Below are 17,578 nucleotides of genomic sequence, written 5' to 3'. Positions count from 1 at the left end.
CAGGTAATTTAGAGTTTGATACTTTTTCTTGTTACCGTTCTTGGAGAAAGTAATGACTGTGCAGATGTGTGGACAGATGAGCAAATGGTCATCAATTATCAGAACAAGAGAGGTGTAACAGTGACTGTGAAATGGGATAAAAATGAACTTATGAAATAAAGTAGTAAACAAACTGGTGATTGCACAATAAAAGAAGGGCAGGGGAAAACTGAGCAGCTGTTCAGCTGTCACCATGACACTGCAAAGTCCTCCACGCACCTTCACACACACGTAGCCTCTCGATCTCTGTGAGTTGCTCTGTTTCCCTTCCCATATCCCATTCCAGAATGTAGGAAGGTGGCTTCTGACTGCAGACAGCACATCATCCTTCCAGATGGATTGTTTTTGTGAAATAACCAGTTTATCTTGGCTGGCCATCTCTCTTGGTGAGAAATGATTGGGCAGACAGGCAGTGTAATTGACTGTGTTTGGTTTTCACCTTGCCAATAAATACCTCTGCCTGGCAACGCCGCTGACGCCTTTCATATTAGCTCCATCAGTGACACTCTGAGGGTGGGTACAGGATGTGTTCATATGTATGGAGCAGCACTGGACACGGCTGCATTTTCTATCCTCACTTGTACACTCCTGTATGTGTGTGTCCTTACCACCCTCGTTCATTGCCATCCCCAACACTCTGATTGTTTACTTGCCTTGCATTTCAATGTGGAGGCAGACGGCATCAAAACATCCAGATGACACATTGTGTTTAGAGTGCAGCCTAATGACAGGGTAGATGGTCGTGGAGGAGGGGGTGTTGTTGGCAGTTTTAGCTCCACCAGGGAGCAAGAGAACCCTGTGATGATGGCAGTGTAGATATTAGTGCACCCCTTGAGATGGAAGATGATGTAAAATGCCACAGCCTCAGCATTTGTAGGCCCACACACAGGTTTTTGGTGTCCGTAAACCCGTGTATCCACGCGCACACAAAACGTGAAGGTATTCCCTTCCCAGCTAATGCAGACTGTCACTAGGAGGACACGTGGGCTTGATACAGAGATATGTGATTCCATCTTCATGAAAAAAACGATGAACTGTCTGGTATGTGGGCCACATTAGAATTATAGCCGTGATTGTCGGACTAACAGGATTCTCTCCTCCCACTCTCTTCTACCTCTCTTGACTCTGTGCTTCGGTCACCCGCTCCACCCAAATTGGATTTTTATTTGCCAATGCCTGTACACACCTCATCTGCCACACTCAATGGCCTCTTTTTCTGATAGGAAACCTCTGTCGTTTCATTTCCATCCCTCGCTCTCGCCTTCTCCCGTGCATCCCATCAGCTCATTCTTTACAAGAGGATTAGATTCTCTCACTCTCTGTCTCTCTTCTCTCTTCTCCTCCTCCTTCTTAAAGTCGCCAACATTAAATCAAATTAGGGTCAATGGTGCAGTGTGGGAGCTAATCCGGCAGCACAAAGAGGCTTAGAAGATGCGCCTCCTGTTCCCAGATATTATTAAAAGTCAGCTGTGAAATAACAATTTCCCCCATCAAAGCTGCAAGCAGATTTAGGGGCCGGGTCTGCGAGATAGGAGTCAGACACATAAACATCGGAGCTAAGGGACAAAGTGGCATGTACTGCACAACGCATAAACTAACATAGGAGAAAAAATATACAAGTTTACAGCAATCTGTCTGTCAACATGAGTCGGTAGTGTGTTGCAAAATCTCATTCGCTGGTTCTGTGTGTCCTGATAAATATCAGTACCGTACTGAATTAACATAATGAAAATGCAGACTTGCCAAAGACTGAAGCTTTTTGTCTCTCCTCTCCTTGCTCTATAGGGTACGCTACAGAAGTTTGTGGATGACCTGTTTGAGACCATCTTCAGCACAGCCCATAGAGGCAGCGCTCTGCCACTCGCCATCAAATACATGTTTGACTTCCTGGACGAGCAGGCCGACAAACACAACATCCATGACCCACACGTCCGACACACATGGAAGAGCAACTGGTGAGTTCAGAATTTGCATCTGAATCTGCACATACTAACCTGCAAACACAGACATAGTGGGCTCTGGTCATGAATGTTTAGGACATTCCTCGGGTAGTTACTTAGATCTTTGATGAATATGTATATTTATTTAATCATTTGTACACCAGAGTGGCTCCATTCATGGTGGTTGATTTCTGCGCTGATGTTTAATGTACTCCAGACACAACCAGTACATTTTGGCACATTTCACGTGGCATTGCCCTGGTATTGCCCTGTCAGTGCCAAGTTTCACCACACGCCTCTTCCCTTCCTAATATCCATTAACCACAGGGGCGTGTAATCTTCATTAAAGCCAACCACAAGGGGCTAATCCAATTGGCTGCCAAGACTCTCCATCTATTATCATGGATAACTGGGCCAAAAAATGCCTGTCACTGTGGAAATCTCCATAGTGACAAATGTACACTCCCAGGTGCACAAGTACACCTCTAAATTAATATCCGGTGATTAATTTAGCCCATATTGACCCTGTGAGCCCACCGTAAAAGGTTGGTTAGGGTTAAATAACCAACAGTGCACCAGAAAGAGGTGAGCAGAGAGAAATAAAAAGGTGAAGAAAAGGAAGTGAACGCTGTGGGAGTTAAATGCACACTAATATCTCATTAGACTCCCAGCCTCTGCCAAGATCCCAGCATGCATCACTCAGTCCAAGGCCCAGGAGAACCACAGAGATGGGAGGAAAAATTGATGTTTATCAAGGGACAAATGGAAATGGCGAGAGGAATGGGCAGGGGGGGCTAAAGTAGAAATATTATTTACTCAATGGTCCTAATTTTAGTATTTCTTGTGTCTGCATTATTGGACCATTTGCAGTGTGTGTTAAGTGTTTTCTGAGACCGCAGCGGGTTGCTCTTACATTAGACTTTTTATGGGCTCTCACTATAGGGCGGTGAATGAATAGCAATTTATCATAACACACCCTGACAAAAAGCCACTTCGATTGGACACAGTTTGTGCTGATGCCACCACAGATATCTTCTCTGTGTGGGATGTGCATATGCCTGTGTCTTTATGCTTCTCACTGTGTGTGCTTACGCATAACCTTCAGTCATCTCAAAAGACTGCAATCTTGGCCGCAACAAAAGCCTTCATTTTGTCTGACGGTGGAGAATAATAATACCAGTGTCCCTCCCAAGCTGAGCCCCTATCCCATTAAACCTTTCAGTCCCATCGTCATCATACGCGCCATTAACTTCTACCGCAGCACCCCACTGCTACTCCCACCTCCCCTTCAGGGTTTTCCTTCCATCAGTATATCCCCTGATAGAACCCTTGTGTTAGATGATCATTTGGCCTGTAGTTTGGTTTTTAATACCCGTCACATTATCTTTGTAGATCGGATCTACTAACCAGTAACTTTTTTTTAAAAAATAGTAGTTTTATGAAGACAAATGTTCATTTACATATTTTATGCTGACATTAGACTGTGAATTGTTTTTCATTTGTTGCATGGAAATTTTATTTTGCATTTCTTTTAACAGTAGGAAATCATTCCATTCCATTTCCACTGACTCTGCACAGCATCCACATAGTCTAAGACCTGAAAGAGACCTAAAGATGGCATTCAGAATTTATTGTAGCCCAGGATAATATCTCTGACCCCTTACAATACAAGCCATCCTTCACAACAGTCAAATGATAGCAGTAACACTAACATTATACCTTACTCTGCCCTTATTTTATCAAGCTACATATGCGTACATCATTGTTTTTTGAAGCGAAGTGTGAATTTTGATTGTACAAAGTTAAAATCGGTTAAACAGTTAGTTGTTACTGCATTGTGTGGCAGAGTTGTAACATGCTTTAGTATGTGTGTACAGTAAGTGTGTGCATACATGAGTCACTGGCTCCTAGAGCATCTCCAGATGGTATCTTTTGGATTAGTGGCAGTGTGTCAGCGTCTGCTCCCATCCTCACTCCTCTGTATTGGGTGTGTGTGCATGCGTGTGTCTGTCTCCTTCCACTGCACGTTTGTCATGTTGGGGTGGAACAGACAGAATTTTAATTATTGTGCAAAACCGGCACATTCTCTCCTCTATTCTGCATGCAGATCACCACCTATCTGCTGTCATACTGCAGTCCCGTCGTTCTCAGATTGCAAATGGCACCACTACGACAGACAAACAGCTTATGAAGTAGAGGGCTAGCACTTGCCTTTCACATGAAAAGTAGTGCATTTTTGGCTACTGTGGTCCTCGTTGGAACAATGCCCAGTCAGGTCACCTTTACCAAGCTTTTAATTCAAACCTGCATAAAAAAAAGAAAAAAGAAAAATGTCAGGCTTGGTCACTTCCTCGTCTGTGGTGTAATGCCTCCAGTGGGATGCTCTAAATCACAACATCTGTGACCCTTTGCCTGCCAATGGCAAGCAAATTCATCGGGCCCTTCTGCAGAACTGGGATAATGTCCCACAACTGCAGATTCAGAGGCTCACTGGCTAATTGTGTGTGCCAGAAGTGTTGAGCAGTGCAAATTGCAAGAGACAGAGGGCCTACATGGAGACTTAGGTGCATATGCACAACACTGTGTGAAATATTTAGGTATCAAAATTGACATGAGGATGCTTCCAAAAATAGTTGTTTATTTAAAGTGAAGTAAACGGATACAAGCCTTTCTCATGTTGATATCTGCTGTGACCATCCTTTACCTTAAGAGCAGCAGTAATTCTCTGAGCTGCATGTGCACAGTTTGTCAAGGTACGTAGCAGGTCGGTAGTTCAAACATCTTGAAGAACTTGCTCCAGTTTTTGCGTGGATATAGATTGGCTCAACTTCTTCTGTCTCATGTAATGTCAGATTCCCTTCATGATGCTGAGATCAGGGCTCTGTGGGACTACAAAATCTGTTGCAAGACCCCTTTCTTTTTGTTTCAGTGAAGATAGCTGACAGTAAACAGACCCGTGGTTGTTTTCCTCCTTGACGGTTCCAAGGTATTGTCAATACTGGTTGGTAATCTTTTCTACTTGGAGAGATGAGGACTAGCAGAGGGTTTTTTGTTTGTTTTTTTCATTTCTGTAGAACGACATAAGTACTCACTCCTTTTGACGGAGACATTGTACTCCTTGTCTAAGCAATGAATTGCACCAGACCCTATTTGCTATGGTAAATATTGTATGAAGTGTTGCTTGTATTAACAAATGGTTATTGTTTTCTTTGTGTGTGTGTGTGTGTGCTTTTTATATTACGCTTTTTCTTTTATCAGTTTGAATCAACTTTGTAGGCATGAATCGATGGAAAGAAGAATAGCCGTTTTTTCTCTCGGATAAGAGATGCCCTTGATCTTGGCAGCTGATGTTTAACCTAATCCCTGACCGAAAGCCCAGATCATTGCTATCATTCAGATTTGTAGAATCACTCAGCATGAGTTAACTGCAGACATTCTATGCTTTGCCTGTCTTCAATGAAGAATATGTAGATGATGTTATGGTGGTCATTTTCAACCCAAAAACGGTGAGGAACCTCATCATTTTAGCATCCAGTGCCCCATTGAAGCAGCAGATTCAACAATCAAGGCAGCACAGCAGTGGTGTTAATATCCCTTTGATCCCTGCACCTAATCCCACTAGATTCTTTGCTTAGATTAATTTTGAAGTTATAATGCAGAGTTTTTCCTTTCCGAGTCCAAATCCTCTTTTGTGAGATTGTACATCTGAATGGCTTTATGGGTGGTTGTGTGAGAATAAATGCTTAGTGGGATTATGGGGAGCACTGCTGGTATTTTAAATGATTGCATTTCAGTTTTGTTTTTTCCCCCTCATCCTTTGATATTGTGCCACGCATAGAATCTCCTGTGTAGTCCATACCACAATGTCTTTCCTGATTGATATTTGCCACATCAGCTAAAAGTGCATAGCCCAGAGAATAGGAAAGATACAGAGTTCCAAGTAACACTCAGCTCTTTCCTAATACCACCTGAGCCCCTTTCACTGCAGCGCACAGATAAAGCTGGCCCGATATCTATTCATTTAGGCAGAAACAAGCCCTGCAAATAAACAGACTTGTATATTTTTATTATTCTAGACAGGCACAAAATAGGACCCACTTGCACAAACAAGGCAATATGAACTGTGTCACTGTGCGGCCTCCAGCGAGGACCCCTGGACACTGCTAAAAAAAATGAGAGCCAGCAACCACCTGGCTTTAAAGATAAAGCCTTTATTGAATTGAGCACACACATCAAATAGAGCACATCAGCAACAGCAGGGCCTGTGTACTAGCTTTGCAAAGTGAATGAATCCTCGTCCCTTCTGGCGAATAATATCTTCATGCCTATTGACTAGCTGGCTGTAGCAAATTTGAAAATGGCATTTAGGGACTTAATCTCAGTGCAGTTCAACAGGACACAAACTGTTGTTTTACTTTACAGTCTTTGTTGCTCAGTTTGAATGGTTATTTGAGCATTCTGTCACTGAGATGGAAGTGAACAATCAATGCAGAAGTAATTTTAATGACAGGAGGCAGAGGACATTAACATGTCTAAGTAGCACTTCTTTCAAAGACACTGTTTTGTTTACAGGTTAAACTATACATTCAGTTACAGTAAGATGAGTTAAAGCCTCCCATAAAATTAACATATCTAGAATAGGAAATAAAACCCATTTGAATACAAACTGAATGCAACACAGTACCGTACCATTATTTGACACTAATGGAAAGGTTAAAGTACAACACTTGTATAATTTGTGTAGTTTGTCACTAAACTACTTTTTTTCTACCCTTGGGCAGCCTACCTCTGCGTTTCTGGGTGAATGTGATCAAGAACCCCCAGTTTGTGTTCGACATCCATAAGAGCAGCATCACAGATGCCTGTCTGTCTGTGGTGGCCCAGACTTTCATGGACTCCTGCTCCACCTCAGAACACCGCCTTGGGAAAGACTCACCCTCCAACAAGCTGCTTTATGCCAAGGACATCCCCAGCTACAAGAGCTGGGTGGAGAGGTGAGCTGTCGATGAAAGCGCATGTGTGTACACACCAGTCACTGGGTAGATGAAGACAGAGAAGACATCAGAAAATGTGCATTAGCTATGTTTCATTTCAAAACACTATGCGACTGCAGCACTGTGATCTATGAGCTGTGAAACTCAGTCCAAATTACAACACAGTGGGAATGGATGGGAGTGCCTAGGGCATGAGGTCTACAGTGCAGAGGAGTCAGTGTTGGGAGGGTTGAGAGATGTGTGTGGAAAAAAAGAGAGAAAGCATTTTTGAGAGTTGCAGGCAGCAGAAGCCGGTAATTTGTTAAAATGGGAGTTTTTATTAAATTTATTTGTCAGGAGGGGAGGCGAAGAGGTCCTGAATAAAAGATGGGGTACTGTGAAGTGGTTCAAGGTATTTATGTGGCTGAAGCGTCGTCACAAAGCAAGCCTCAGGATGAGAATATATGTGCCCTGTTTGAATAGGTGGGACCAAATAAGAAGCTTCAGGCTCAGAGCTGTGCTGAATGTGTCTGCAATGTGTTTGTGATGCCCCATAAACACAATTAAAGGGATGGCTTGGTTTCTTTGAAGTGGTGTTGTATGAGGTACTTATCCATAGTCTGTATATTACCTACACTAGATGATTGCCTGCATGCCTCTGGTTTGGAGAAGCAGCTATACACAGGCTAAGCAACAAAACGTATTTTATCCAGCAAAGTGAAAATTCAGGTTAAGTGTACGCCCTTTTCCACACTGAACTGAAGTAGTTATATCCCTCTCATCATAGCCACCAGACTCTGTTGGCAAAAATGGTCATTTTACTTTGCAGAACACAGGATTTGTCTGTTATTGCCTAAGTCTGCTATTGTGTGATTTTGGTGTTTTAACACATTCGTTCAGATCCAAACTAACATGTTAAAAACACCCAAAGTAAAACACAAACAAACTAGTTGAACAGGCAGGGGTAGAGCAGCAATTCCAGTTTTCTGAAAGATAAAATTACTGTTTTGGTCAATAGAGTCTGGTTCTTAGGAGTGGGCATAGAGCAATATAAACGCTTCAGTTCCCTGTCAGAAAGGCCTGTCTGGCACCAAGGTAAAAGACTTGAAAATGTTCTAAAAATGGCATGCACTCCGATGGGGATTATATTTTTAGGTGGCCAAAATACCGCTTTGTTGCTACCCTGTCTACAGCAGTACATTACCTAGCTTCTGTGCTGGTTCTCCTGTTTTGCTTCTCCAAACTGGGGGCATGCTAACTGTTACCGCTGTAGGTAACACACTGACAATGGATAAGTACCTCATACAACCCCACTTCAAAAAAAACAAGCTATCCCTTTAAGTTTGACAAAATTGGGGGAACTCCTCTGTTTCATCTCTTATTCATTTCTTCTTCAGTTCTAACTGACCACTGGAGAGTCTCGGGCTTTTATGGTCCCGTGGGATTGTTAGCGCCTTGAGAGTCACTGAGGTTACATGAGAGTCACTGACCCAGCAGACTATCACGTGAAGCTGTAGTGTCCATTGAGTCGAGGTGTGAATATGTGTTATATTATCCAGGGAGTGTTCTCAGAACAGCATCGTAAGTGGCTCATAAGTGGCGTTGTAGGCTCCCTCCTATGTTAAGTGAAAGCTTGTTTCAAAACAGTGTTCTTCTCTGTCCAAAAATATGAGCATTGTTGTTCTCAAATGAGTGTCCCTTGTCCTTGGGATGCAGAGTGACTGCTGAGTCTTTACCTGAGGGGTTGAATCTCCTACGTGGTGTCATGCACTTGTTTTGTTTCCCCAATATACAGGCCATTCCTCACTGCGCTGAGCTGTATATACTCCATAGCTCTGCTCATGTCTTAGCGTTTTGTCCTCAGGGTGGACAAGCTTCTGTCTCAGCATGTTACTGGGCTTAAAGTGCAGAGATGTGGTGTTGAGTTTTTCAGATACTCCTGCAATGTAGAAAATAACAGTGCTGTTCCAGTGATTGTTCTTTTCCTCTGTCTGTTCTGTGGTTTTGACAAAGGCCAACTTTAACGTACCACACATTTTTTGTGTTCTTCTGGTGTCTGCACTTGTTTCCCTTTCCCTCCGTCCTAATGGACACATTCTCTGTCCCATGGTACAGGGTTCTGATAACATCCAGCTTGTACTCCAGTATACTAAGTATTGATCTGTATGTGGGGTCTCTCTATGTCATTGTTTAGGCTTCGTCATTTTCAGTGTGCATTCCCCAATCCAAGAAGGCCATCCTGTTTCCTCTGACAATATACCAAATTGGTTAAAATGAAAACCTTTGTGTCAAAACTAAGAATAACACAAACTCCAATACAAAACATTGTTGAAGTACTTTTGTTTATAACATTCATCTTTCACTCCTAATAGGCTGTTACTCGATCAGATGGATATTGCTCAAGACAAAAGACTACAGATGATGAGAGGCAGCTAAATCAGAGCCTGGTTAAAAAAATAAAGGTACAGATAACTGGAAAAAATGAAGAATATCCCATCCAATGATTGGCCAGTTTCTTAACAGAAACATCAGCATTGAAGTATACAGAAAACCCACACACAGATAAATGTTTACTGTACTGCAGCAGACGATTGGGGGTATCAGAACTCTGACCCATAGTCCTCAAAACATGTCCATAAGTACAAAGGGGAAGGAGAAGGAACACAAAGACACCAGAGAAGCAGTTAAAAACATGGTGTACTTCAAACTTTGTCAAAAAACACAAAAAGAGAGAACAGACACCACAACAGCATTGTTCAAGATTCTCCTGAGTTTTTCAAATACTGCTGGAACATAAGAAATGACCAACACTGCATCAATGCGTACCTCACGCCCAGTTAGAAACTAAGGTAGTAAACTTGCCCATTGTGAGGTGAAAACACCACAATTACAACTACAGTGAGGAAAGCATAGACCTACACTGTGTGGAAACAAAACACTCTATTTACGAACACATGGCACAACACAAGAGAATCAACTCCTGAGGCCAATATTCAGCAGTCCATCTACAGCTAAAGGGTAAGGGAGGCTCATTTGAAGACAATAATGCTCACATTTTGGCCAGAGAACAAGAATGGGAAAAGAAGCCATTTACGAGAAACTCAATCTGCCATCACTTAGCAGAGGCAGCGGCCTGTGACACCACTTATCAGCTACTTACAATGCAGCCCTGTTATCCCTCACCAGACACTTTGACACCTATTCACACCTTGACCCTGGGGACCCTAATGACTCACATGAGACCCGAACAACTGTCAAGGTGCTAGCAATTCCACATGAGCTAACATTCCTGGGACTCCCCATCAGTCAGTCAGAACTGAAGAGGCCTTTTGAATGGCAGATATAACAACAGTGTGGAGGACTGAGAATCTTCACAGGCACTCTCCATAGACATGCATTCACAAATTAGTCTGAGTTACTGTTTTGCTTTGGTCAAACACCTTATCCTTATACACACATTTATATTGATTAAAGTGGGATTCATACCCGTTTAAATACTCCTACAAGGTTGCTTATTTTAGCATTATAAACAGTTCAGAAAAACTTAAACAACTACATGATAAAATTGTGTTGAAAAGGCCTGTTCAAAGAATAGGATTTTAGCTTTAGTTTGTTTTTTAAAAAAAAAGATGTTTCCTAAAAATAAAAAAAGCACACCTGGTCTCTGCACCAACAATCCCCTGCTAGGAGCCCCCTATAACTGCCTTCCAGCACTGAACAGGTGTTGATACGGGTATGACCTCTGTGAGCAGCACCCACCTGCCTTTGCCTTTGCTCAGTTTGCTCTGAAGACTTGTTTACTGGCAAATATCATCTCTTTTCTCACACACTCCCAGAATTAGCCAACCATACACCAGGCCTGTCCTCAAGCGGCTGCAGCTACAGGAATTTAATATGTAAATAAGAGGCTTTAATTAACATAGTTGATATGGGCAACACAGCTGCTGCTGACAGTGACTGATTGCCTTTACCTCAATGCAGCATGTGTGTCTGCTGCTGTGGTGTTCCAGGTTGAAATCTAAGGCCTCTCAGCATCTATGATGACTCCATTTCAGTCAATTTACACACTTGTTGCCTCTGCGCTACAAGCATTAGCACTATATCTTCAAAGAACTGCTATAAACCACTGCAAGGAGTAATGAGCTCCAAGGAAAACATCTACATTAAAACACATAACTGCTCGTATTCTATTTTCCAAATCATTTAACAGTTTTCCTAACAATGTTCCCTGCAGTAAACATATTTGTAACAAGCATTTAATGCTTTGTTTTATTTCTCCTGCCCTCTTTCAACAGGTACTACTCAGACATTAGCAAGATGCCAGCGATCAGTGACCAGGACATGAATGCCTACTTGGCAGAACAGTCACGGATGCACATGAATGAGTTCAACACCATGAGCTCTCTCAGTGAGATTTACTCCTACGTAGGAAAATACACTGAGGAGGTACGTGATGCTGTGACTTACACTTACTAGACTTCTCGATAACACATTAGTGTCATCACTGGCTAAGATCTGCTACACTGTAGGCTGATATAATTGATTTTTGGTTAGAAGAAAAAAGGAAGGAAAAGATTCCCAATGTATACTTTTGTAGGAAATAAATTGGTAGTTTTTTTTTTCTTAATTAATGCAGCCAACATTAGAATTTTAAATTCTATGTAAATTCCTGTATTAATAATTCATTGACTCTACGATGGAATTTTATAGAACAGTGAGGCGTATGCGCTCCACCAGACTGTTAACCTGCATGCAGGCTGAGAGGCAAAGCCCAGGGCAAAACAAATTCCACAAATCACTAGTTGTTGAGGGGAAAGCTTCTCATGCCAATCAAACTGAAACTGACTTAGGTGAGTGTGACACCATCTGGATTATGACAGGTAAAACATTAAACATTATGGAAACGACACTGACAAATTAAGATTTTTAGAAAGTTAGATCCTTTGTGAAATGCCCTCTGTGGGCTTCAAAGGCGACTCTGAAACGCAGCTGTAGTCAGGTGGGATTCAGAGCAGTTATAGTGAATCTCAAAACCCATTCAGACACAAAAAAAAAAAAAAAAAAGAAATTAAATGAGTTTTCCAACCAACTGTTGCCTCCCCAATGACTTGATTGATTGCTTTGTTCCCTGGAATTCTTCAGACCTTCACACAGGCACCAAAATAATTTTACAGAGGGGTGTGCTATGAAGCAAGTTTGACATAGCCAGGCTTACTTTGACAAAAGCTAAAACTACAAGCAGAGACAATACATATCACGGTGGTGGTTATTAACTGTCTTTGCTTCTCTCGGCCTTCTGCTCAAGATTTTATGTGCACTTTCATTATAGGGGGCGTTTAACACGTCATGTGACTCTTATTCTGCACAAAATGGGCCAATTGTGTGCCCAAGAGGAACAGGTTGCTAAAATGAAGAGTATAAAAATGTATTCCAGTAAGGCTGCAACTGCAAGTGAACCTAGACAGGAATGTTAATCATGCAAGTTAAAATATTTATTTTACCATTCAGACCCCTCTGTCTTCCACAAGGAAGGCGCTACAGTTTTTTTCATAGCCATTCTTCAAGTCTACATGAATTTACTATTTCATATCAAGTATTCAAAAGACAGCTTCTAAGTGCCTGGTTCCTTTTTTTGTTTATGCAGTTTTGCAGTTTTGTCAGTACAGGCTGTAGTGCTTCGTGTCATCAGGATATTCCATTTTCTACAGTAATTCTGTGTGTAATAAAAACAATATAGACGAGGATGTCCTATTGCCTTGGATTAGTAATAGTCATAAAGCAGGTTTTAAAGTACTGACTGCTGTTTTGCTACATTGAGTGCTTTCAGTAATGGCATTGTGTATCTGTGTTTACCTCATTGTCGTGCTGGCAGATTGTGTGTTCACTGGAGCAGGACGATGCAGCCAGGAAACAGAGGCTGGCCTTTAAGCTGGAGCAGGTGGTGGCCTTCATGAGTCTGGAAAGCTGAGGACCGCACTTCCCAGGGTGCACTGGGAAGAGACCCCGTCAGAAACCGAGCCGTGCCTGAGCGAAGACCTGTCCCCATCTTTTTCATCATGTGACTTCCTCCCTCCGCCTTTCAGAGATGACTTCTTCCTTGACCTTTTTTCTGCTTCCTCTTCCCGGAGAAATATTTAGTTTTCCTCATCCACTCTGCTGCATAGACTAGTTTACCTGAATATATGTGAGGGGTGGTCCGGGGCTGAGGCTGGTGTCTCCTGCAGTGCAATGTGGGGGGATCCCTCAGCTTCACCACAGGGGGAGCTTCAAGGGGTGATTGCTTGAAAGCTGGCCATATTGGCATACTTCAGTCCCCCTGCTGGAAGAAAAGAGGGGAAAAAACATTTTTATGTTGCCTTCAAGAATTTACACTGATAGGTAATTCTTTAAAAACCACAATGTTGGGTGTCCATTTTGTTAAGAACTTTTCAAAATAGGATAGTTAAACTTAAACCATCTCTAGAGTTCAGTTTATTGTAGTTCTATATTCAATATACGGAATCAAGTGGAAACATCAAAGCTGATGACTGCAAGCCAAATGAACACCTCTGAAGAAAATTAATGCAAGGATGGTTTGCCAAGTTTACACTGTACCTTCAAGCAAAGCATACATATCCGTGAAATCTGGGGCGAGACCAGGCAAACCTAGAATGTTCTTGTGTTCTTTCAATGTAGCTGGAGTTGTATTTAAAAAAAAAAAAAAAAAAAGACTGTGGGGGTAGGGGAGGATTATTGCTTCTCTGAACTTTTCCTTTATTGAAACAAGACAGACACTAAAACTTTACAAACCAGAGCATCCCCAGCCTATAGCCCTTTGCAACATTCACACATTTTTACCTGCCCAGCGTACATCTAAGAAAACGCTCATTATTTCTGCTTCCATTTGGCTTATATGGCTACTGCAAATTTAAGCTATTAGAAGAAACCCTGGAGCCCCCACCCAAGCTGGATCCTTTGTAAAAAGCACACCACCAACTCTGGAAGACAATGTTTTGACTGCTAACCCAAACACCAGGAGCAGTCTTTGCCTGGCTCTTGCCACTTCCAATCTTGTGTCGCCACTGCGACGGTCTATCAAAGCACACACATGCACAGATACACACACAATCAGCAGCTGCCCAAGATCCTGACTGCCCAGTTATCTACGCCAACCCTGGAGGAAGTAAAGGGAAGAGCTGACTGAAATGCACTGGGTAAGAAACTGCTTGATCAGTTCAAAAAAACAAAAAAACAAAAAACAATTCAATACAGTGTGGCCAGAAATAAAACGGCTGACTGCTACCTAAGGGGGCTCTGTTGTGAGAGTAGCACTTCTTTCCCAGGATGTTCTTATTTTAAGACTTTTGTGTGGAGAAATCAAATGAGATGGACTTAGTTGGTCAGCCAAAAACCAAAGGAGCTTGAAATTTTCAAAATGGTCAAAAATGTATTTATAAAGTGCCACTGAGGAACTGACAAAAAAGGACTATGTACAAGACAACCACTTCTAGGACAAAAAAAATATTGTGACTGAAACTTTAAGAAACCTGTGTGATTTTTCTGACCTCAGTGTGTCGAGGAGAGAGGCTCTGTGGGCGAGGTGATCTGATCCTCCTTTCTCTTTCCATCGTCCCGGGTCTCTCCGGCTCTCGGCACACCGTTCACCCTTTTGTCCGGCTCCTGACTTAACCAGTTTCTTTTCTGTTTTGCACAAGCGTTGGAGACGGTAGCTAGTTGCATACGGCAAAACCCCAACTCTTGAGTGTGTAACTGTTGAGGCGCTCTTGTCTGTATTAGTGTAGTTGTCCTCAGTGGCGGCAGGGGGCAGCCTTCTCCAAAGCCTCAAAAAAAAAGAAAAAAAAATATCCGATAAAGCAGAGCAAGAAGTGAGCATCACAGCAAGACAAACAGAAAATGATGGACATTAACAGTAGATAAGACTTGTTGGATGTGAACCCCCACTATGGGAGAGAGCGACTGAAAGAGATGATGGAGGCGCCCTCCGTACCTTTTGACCTCTGCCCTTTCTTTTGCCTTGACAACGTGCCCCATGTGGTGATGTGAATGTGTGAAGACCGCCCTAGGTCCACCTTGGGTCCTTTATTGGCTTTTTAAGCGCATGTAAAACGTAAACAATTTAAGAAACTTATTTAAAAAAAGTGAAAAATAAGAAAATTAAGCCTTGCAATGATGATGTGGATGTGTTCTTTTATCTTTCTTTTGCTTGGAAGAATCGAGATGGAAAAAGTGGATTGTTCATGTAATAAAATCTATAACTTTCGTTTAAGGTGGAACCTTTATCCAGTTCAGCCCTTACCGCAGAATCTCATCCCCATGGTTTTTGTGAAGTGATAGATGCTAAATAAAACGGATATTATATACCTTTGCATGTTGACCTATTTGGATGGTATGAAATGGAACTGCCTTGCTCAAAGATATTTATATACTGCTAAAACTACTAGGGACCTTAAGGTCATTTAAAAGCCCACTTTTCAGTTTAAGATCATGGATCTCCCATACAGACACCATGAACCTCATTTTGAATTTCCTGTCCCACTTACTGTGTCTTTCATTACCGACCATCAGTGTTTTGTGACAGCTGTGGCTTTAGTTTTGGTAGACAGAAGTTGCAACAAGTCTTGTTCTGTCTTTGCTGCTGTTACGTCTTGTTTTGAGAGCTGGCTGCTGCATTAGATTGATTATTTCGTCTTGATAATTGCTTAACTTTCCTCTCTATCAGTTGAGCCCAGGACAGAAAATAAAGGCTTTGAGTGATTCTTTTCAAGTAACAAAAGATGGGCACTGATGAAACAAACAGATGTAGTTTGACAAAAATTCATTTCATAAAAAGCAACAAAGGACTGCATCGGTTTGTTAACATGTGTGACACAAAATACTATCCCTTTCTATTTCTATCTATAAAACCTGGAAGAAAGTACATACACATGATTTATCGTGCAGGTAAATGTAGCAGAGAGGCATATTAGCATTGACAGTATGTTTAAGACTTTGTTTGGCAAGTTTCTTTCATAGCCCTTATGTCAAATGTAAGTCATTGTTCATGACTTAACTTCTGCAGCTCTATAGTATGATGAATGTCTGTTGTTTCAACTTGGAGGGGTACATTCACAAAGTGTTTACTCCATTTTATGTAGTAAATACATCAAATACAATAGTATCCGTTTCTGGAAAATGAGAGGACTAAGGATTCATTTAGAAGCCTGTTAACTGGCATTCATGTTGTACTAAACATACGGCTGAAACACCTTTTGGTAATTGTACGGTAACCTCTTTCACTTGTGTAGCCAACATATTCTGTGTCTAGATACCCAAAGTTTCCCTTTTTCCCCTTTGTGTTACTAAACAAAGAGTCCTCAACTGTCATTGTGAATCTGCCCCCAAGTGTTACATCCTGTCTTTAATTTCTTCCTGCCCCGTCTCTTCCCCTGCAACAAAGGTTGTCTGCTAGTCGCCAACTTGAGTTGCCAAGAGCACAGATAAAGTTTCCACCTTCAAACGTTTTGTAGGAACTAAAAATGTCCTCCTAGCTCAGTGTTATAGCAGGTGTTACACAAACATGCTAGAAAAGACTTTTACTAGATCATATTTGAAAGATAAAGAGTATCTTATCGAGAGATAAAAACGAAACCTGGGGGATATAAGGCGAGCTTCTCTAACTTTGTTATAATTAATTGTATACCTGTGTATGTAAATATAATGCATTCCTATTTTGCAGTCAAGAACAAAATACTATTTGTAATATAGAATAAACTTTATTATGAAACCAAGCATTTCTTGATTGTATTTTGTTTGTGGCCGTTTGCACACAGCCTGGGGGCCAACTGACCTGAACTGACCTATATTTGAACTATGCCATTTGTGATGATCAGAGTACTGCAATCTCTTGCAAGATGCAGATTTGATGATAAATATTTAAAGATCCAGTCAGCTTCCAAGGCGTCTTCACAAGTCTGCTGTGGGTGGAGCTTTGCTGGCAGTTCAAGGAAGTCATCAAAATCCAATTAGACACTTGGTGAGCAAAAAATATGGAAGTTGTCAGGCGAAAACAAGTGCAACAAAACCAACAGGGGAGACATGGCAAGGTGTCAATTAAGCAAACTTTGTATTTACCCACTAAGTCCCAGCATCAGGCAAAATCTGAAAAGATTCCATGTGGGTGTACCAGATATTACAACAGCTTCAAAGTACATGGTGTCAAAGACTACCTCGACGACATTAATATACTGACTCATAACAAGTAATCATTCCATAACATTCCTCATGTAATGACTACATTCTGTCTCGCTAAATGGCCCTGATTTTCCTTTCCGTCGTATTGACGGGCACTACAGGTGGTGTTCAGGGATGTCGAGGCCATCTCAGATCTCTCACTGTCTGGAGCCAGACAGAGCAACAAAGAATAGCTACACAAAGATGCATAACAAAGAGTCATTTGTACTCTGGGATTTGTCATTATTCTTGTTGCTGTTGACTATATGCATGCCAGGATACCCCAGGGATGAAACTATACTGTAAGCAGCAGCAGGACAAGACCTCTGCAATGAAAAGACAACCCACGGTGATCTATAGAAAGATGCACAAAAGCCTGAATTATTTCAGACTCTGTTAAGTATCCAAATTATTCTA

General features: G+C 41.8%; 1 protein-coding gene across 1 annotated transcript in view; it reads left to right on the top strand.

Moving 5' to 3' along the window:
• The window catches only part of plxna4 (plexin A4), a 252,777-nt gene extending 236,058 nt beyond the window's left edge, over positions 1–16,719 (top strand). Inside the window, 4 exon segments of the mRNA XM_022195665.2 lie at positions 1,825–1,994; positions 6,761–6,973; positions 11,248–11,398; positions 12,825–16,719. Coding sequence (XP_022051357.2) covers positions 1,825–1,994; positions 6,761–6,973; positions 11,248–11,398; positions 12,825–12,920 — 630 coding nt within the window. The 3' untranslated portion in view covers positions 12,921–16,719.
• The last annotated feature ends 859 nt before the right edge of the window (positions 16,720–17,578 follow it).

Source organism: Acanthochromis polyacanthus, chromosome 1 (assembly GCF_021347895.1).
Source record: "Acanthochromis polyacanthus isolate Apoly-LR-REF ecotype Palm Island chromosome 1, KAUST_Apoly_ChrSc, whole genome shotgun sequence".
NCBI classification, from domain to species: Eukaryota; Metazoa; Chordata; class Actinopteri; family Pomacentridae; genus Acanthochromis; species Acanthochromis polyacanthus.
Note: the sequence above shows the minus strand (reverse complement) of the source record. Positions and strands in the feature narration are given on the sequence as shown.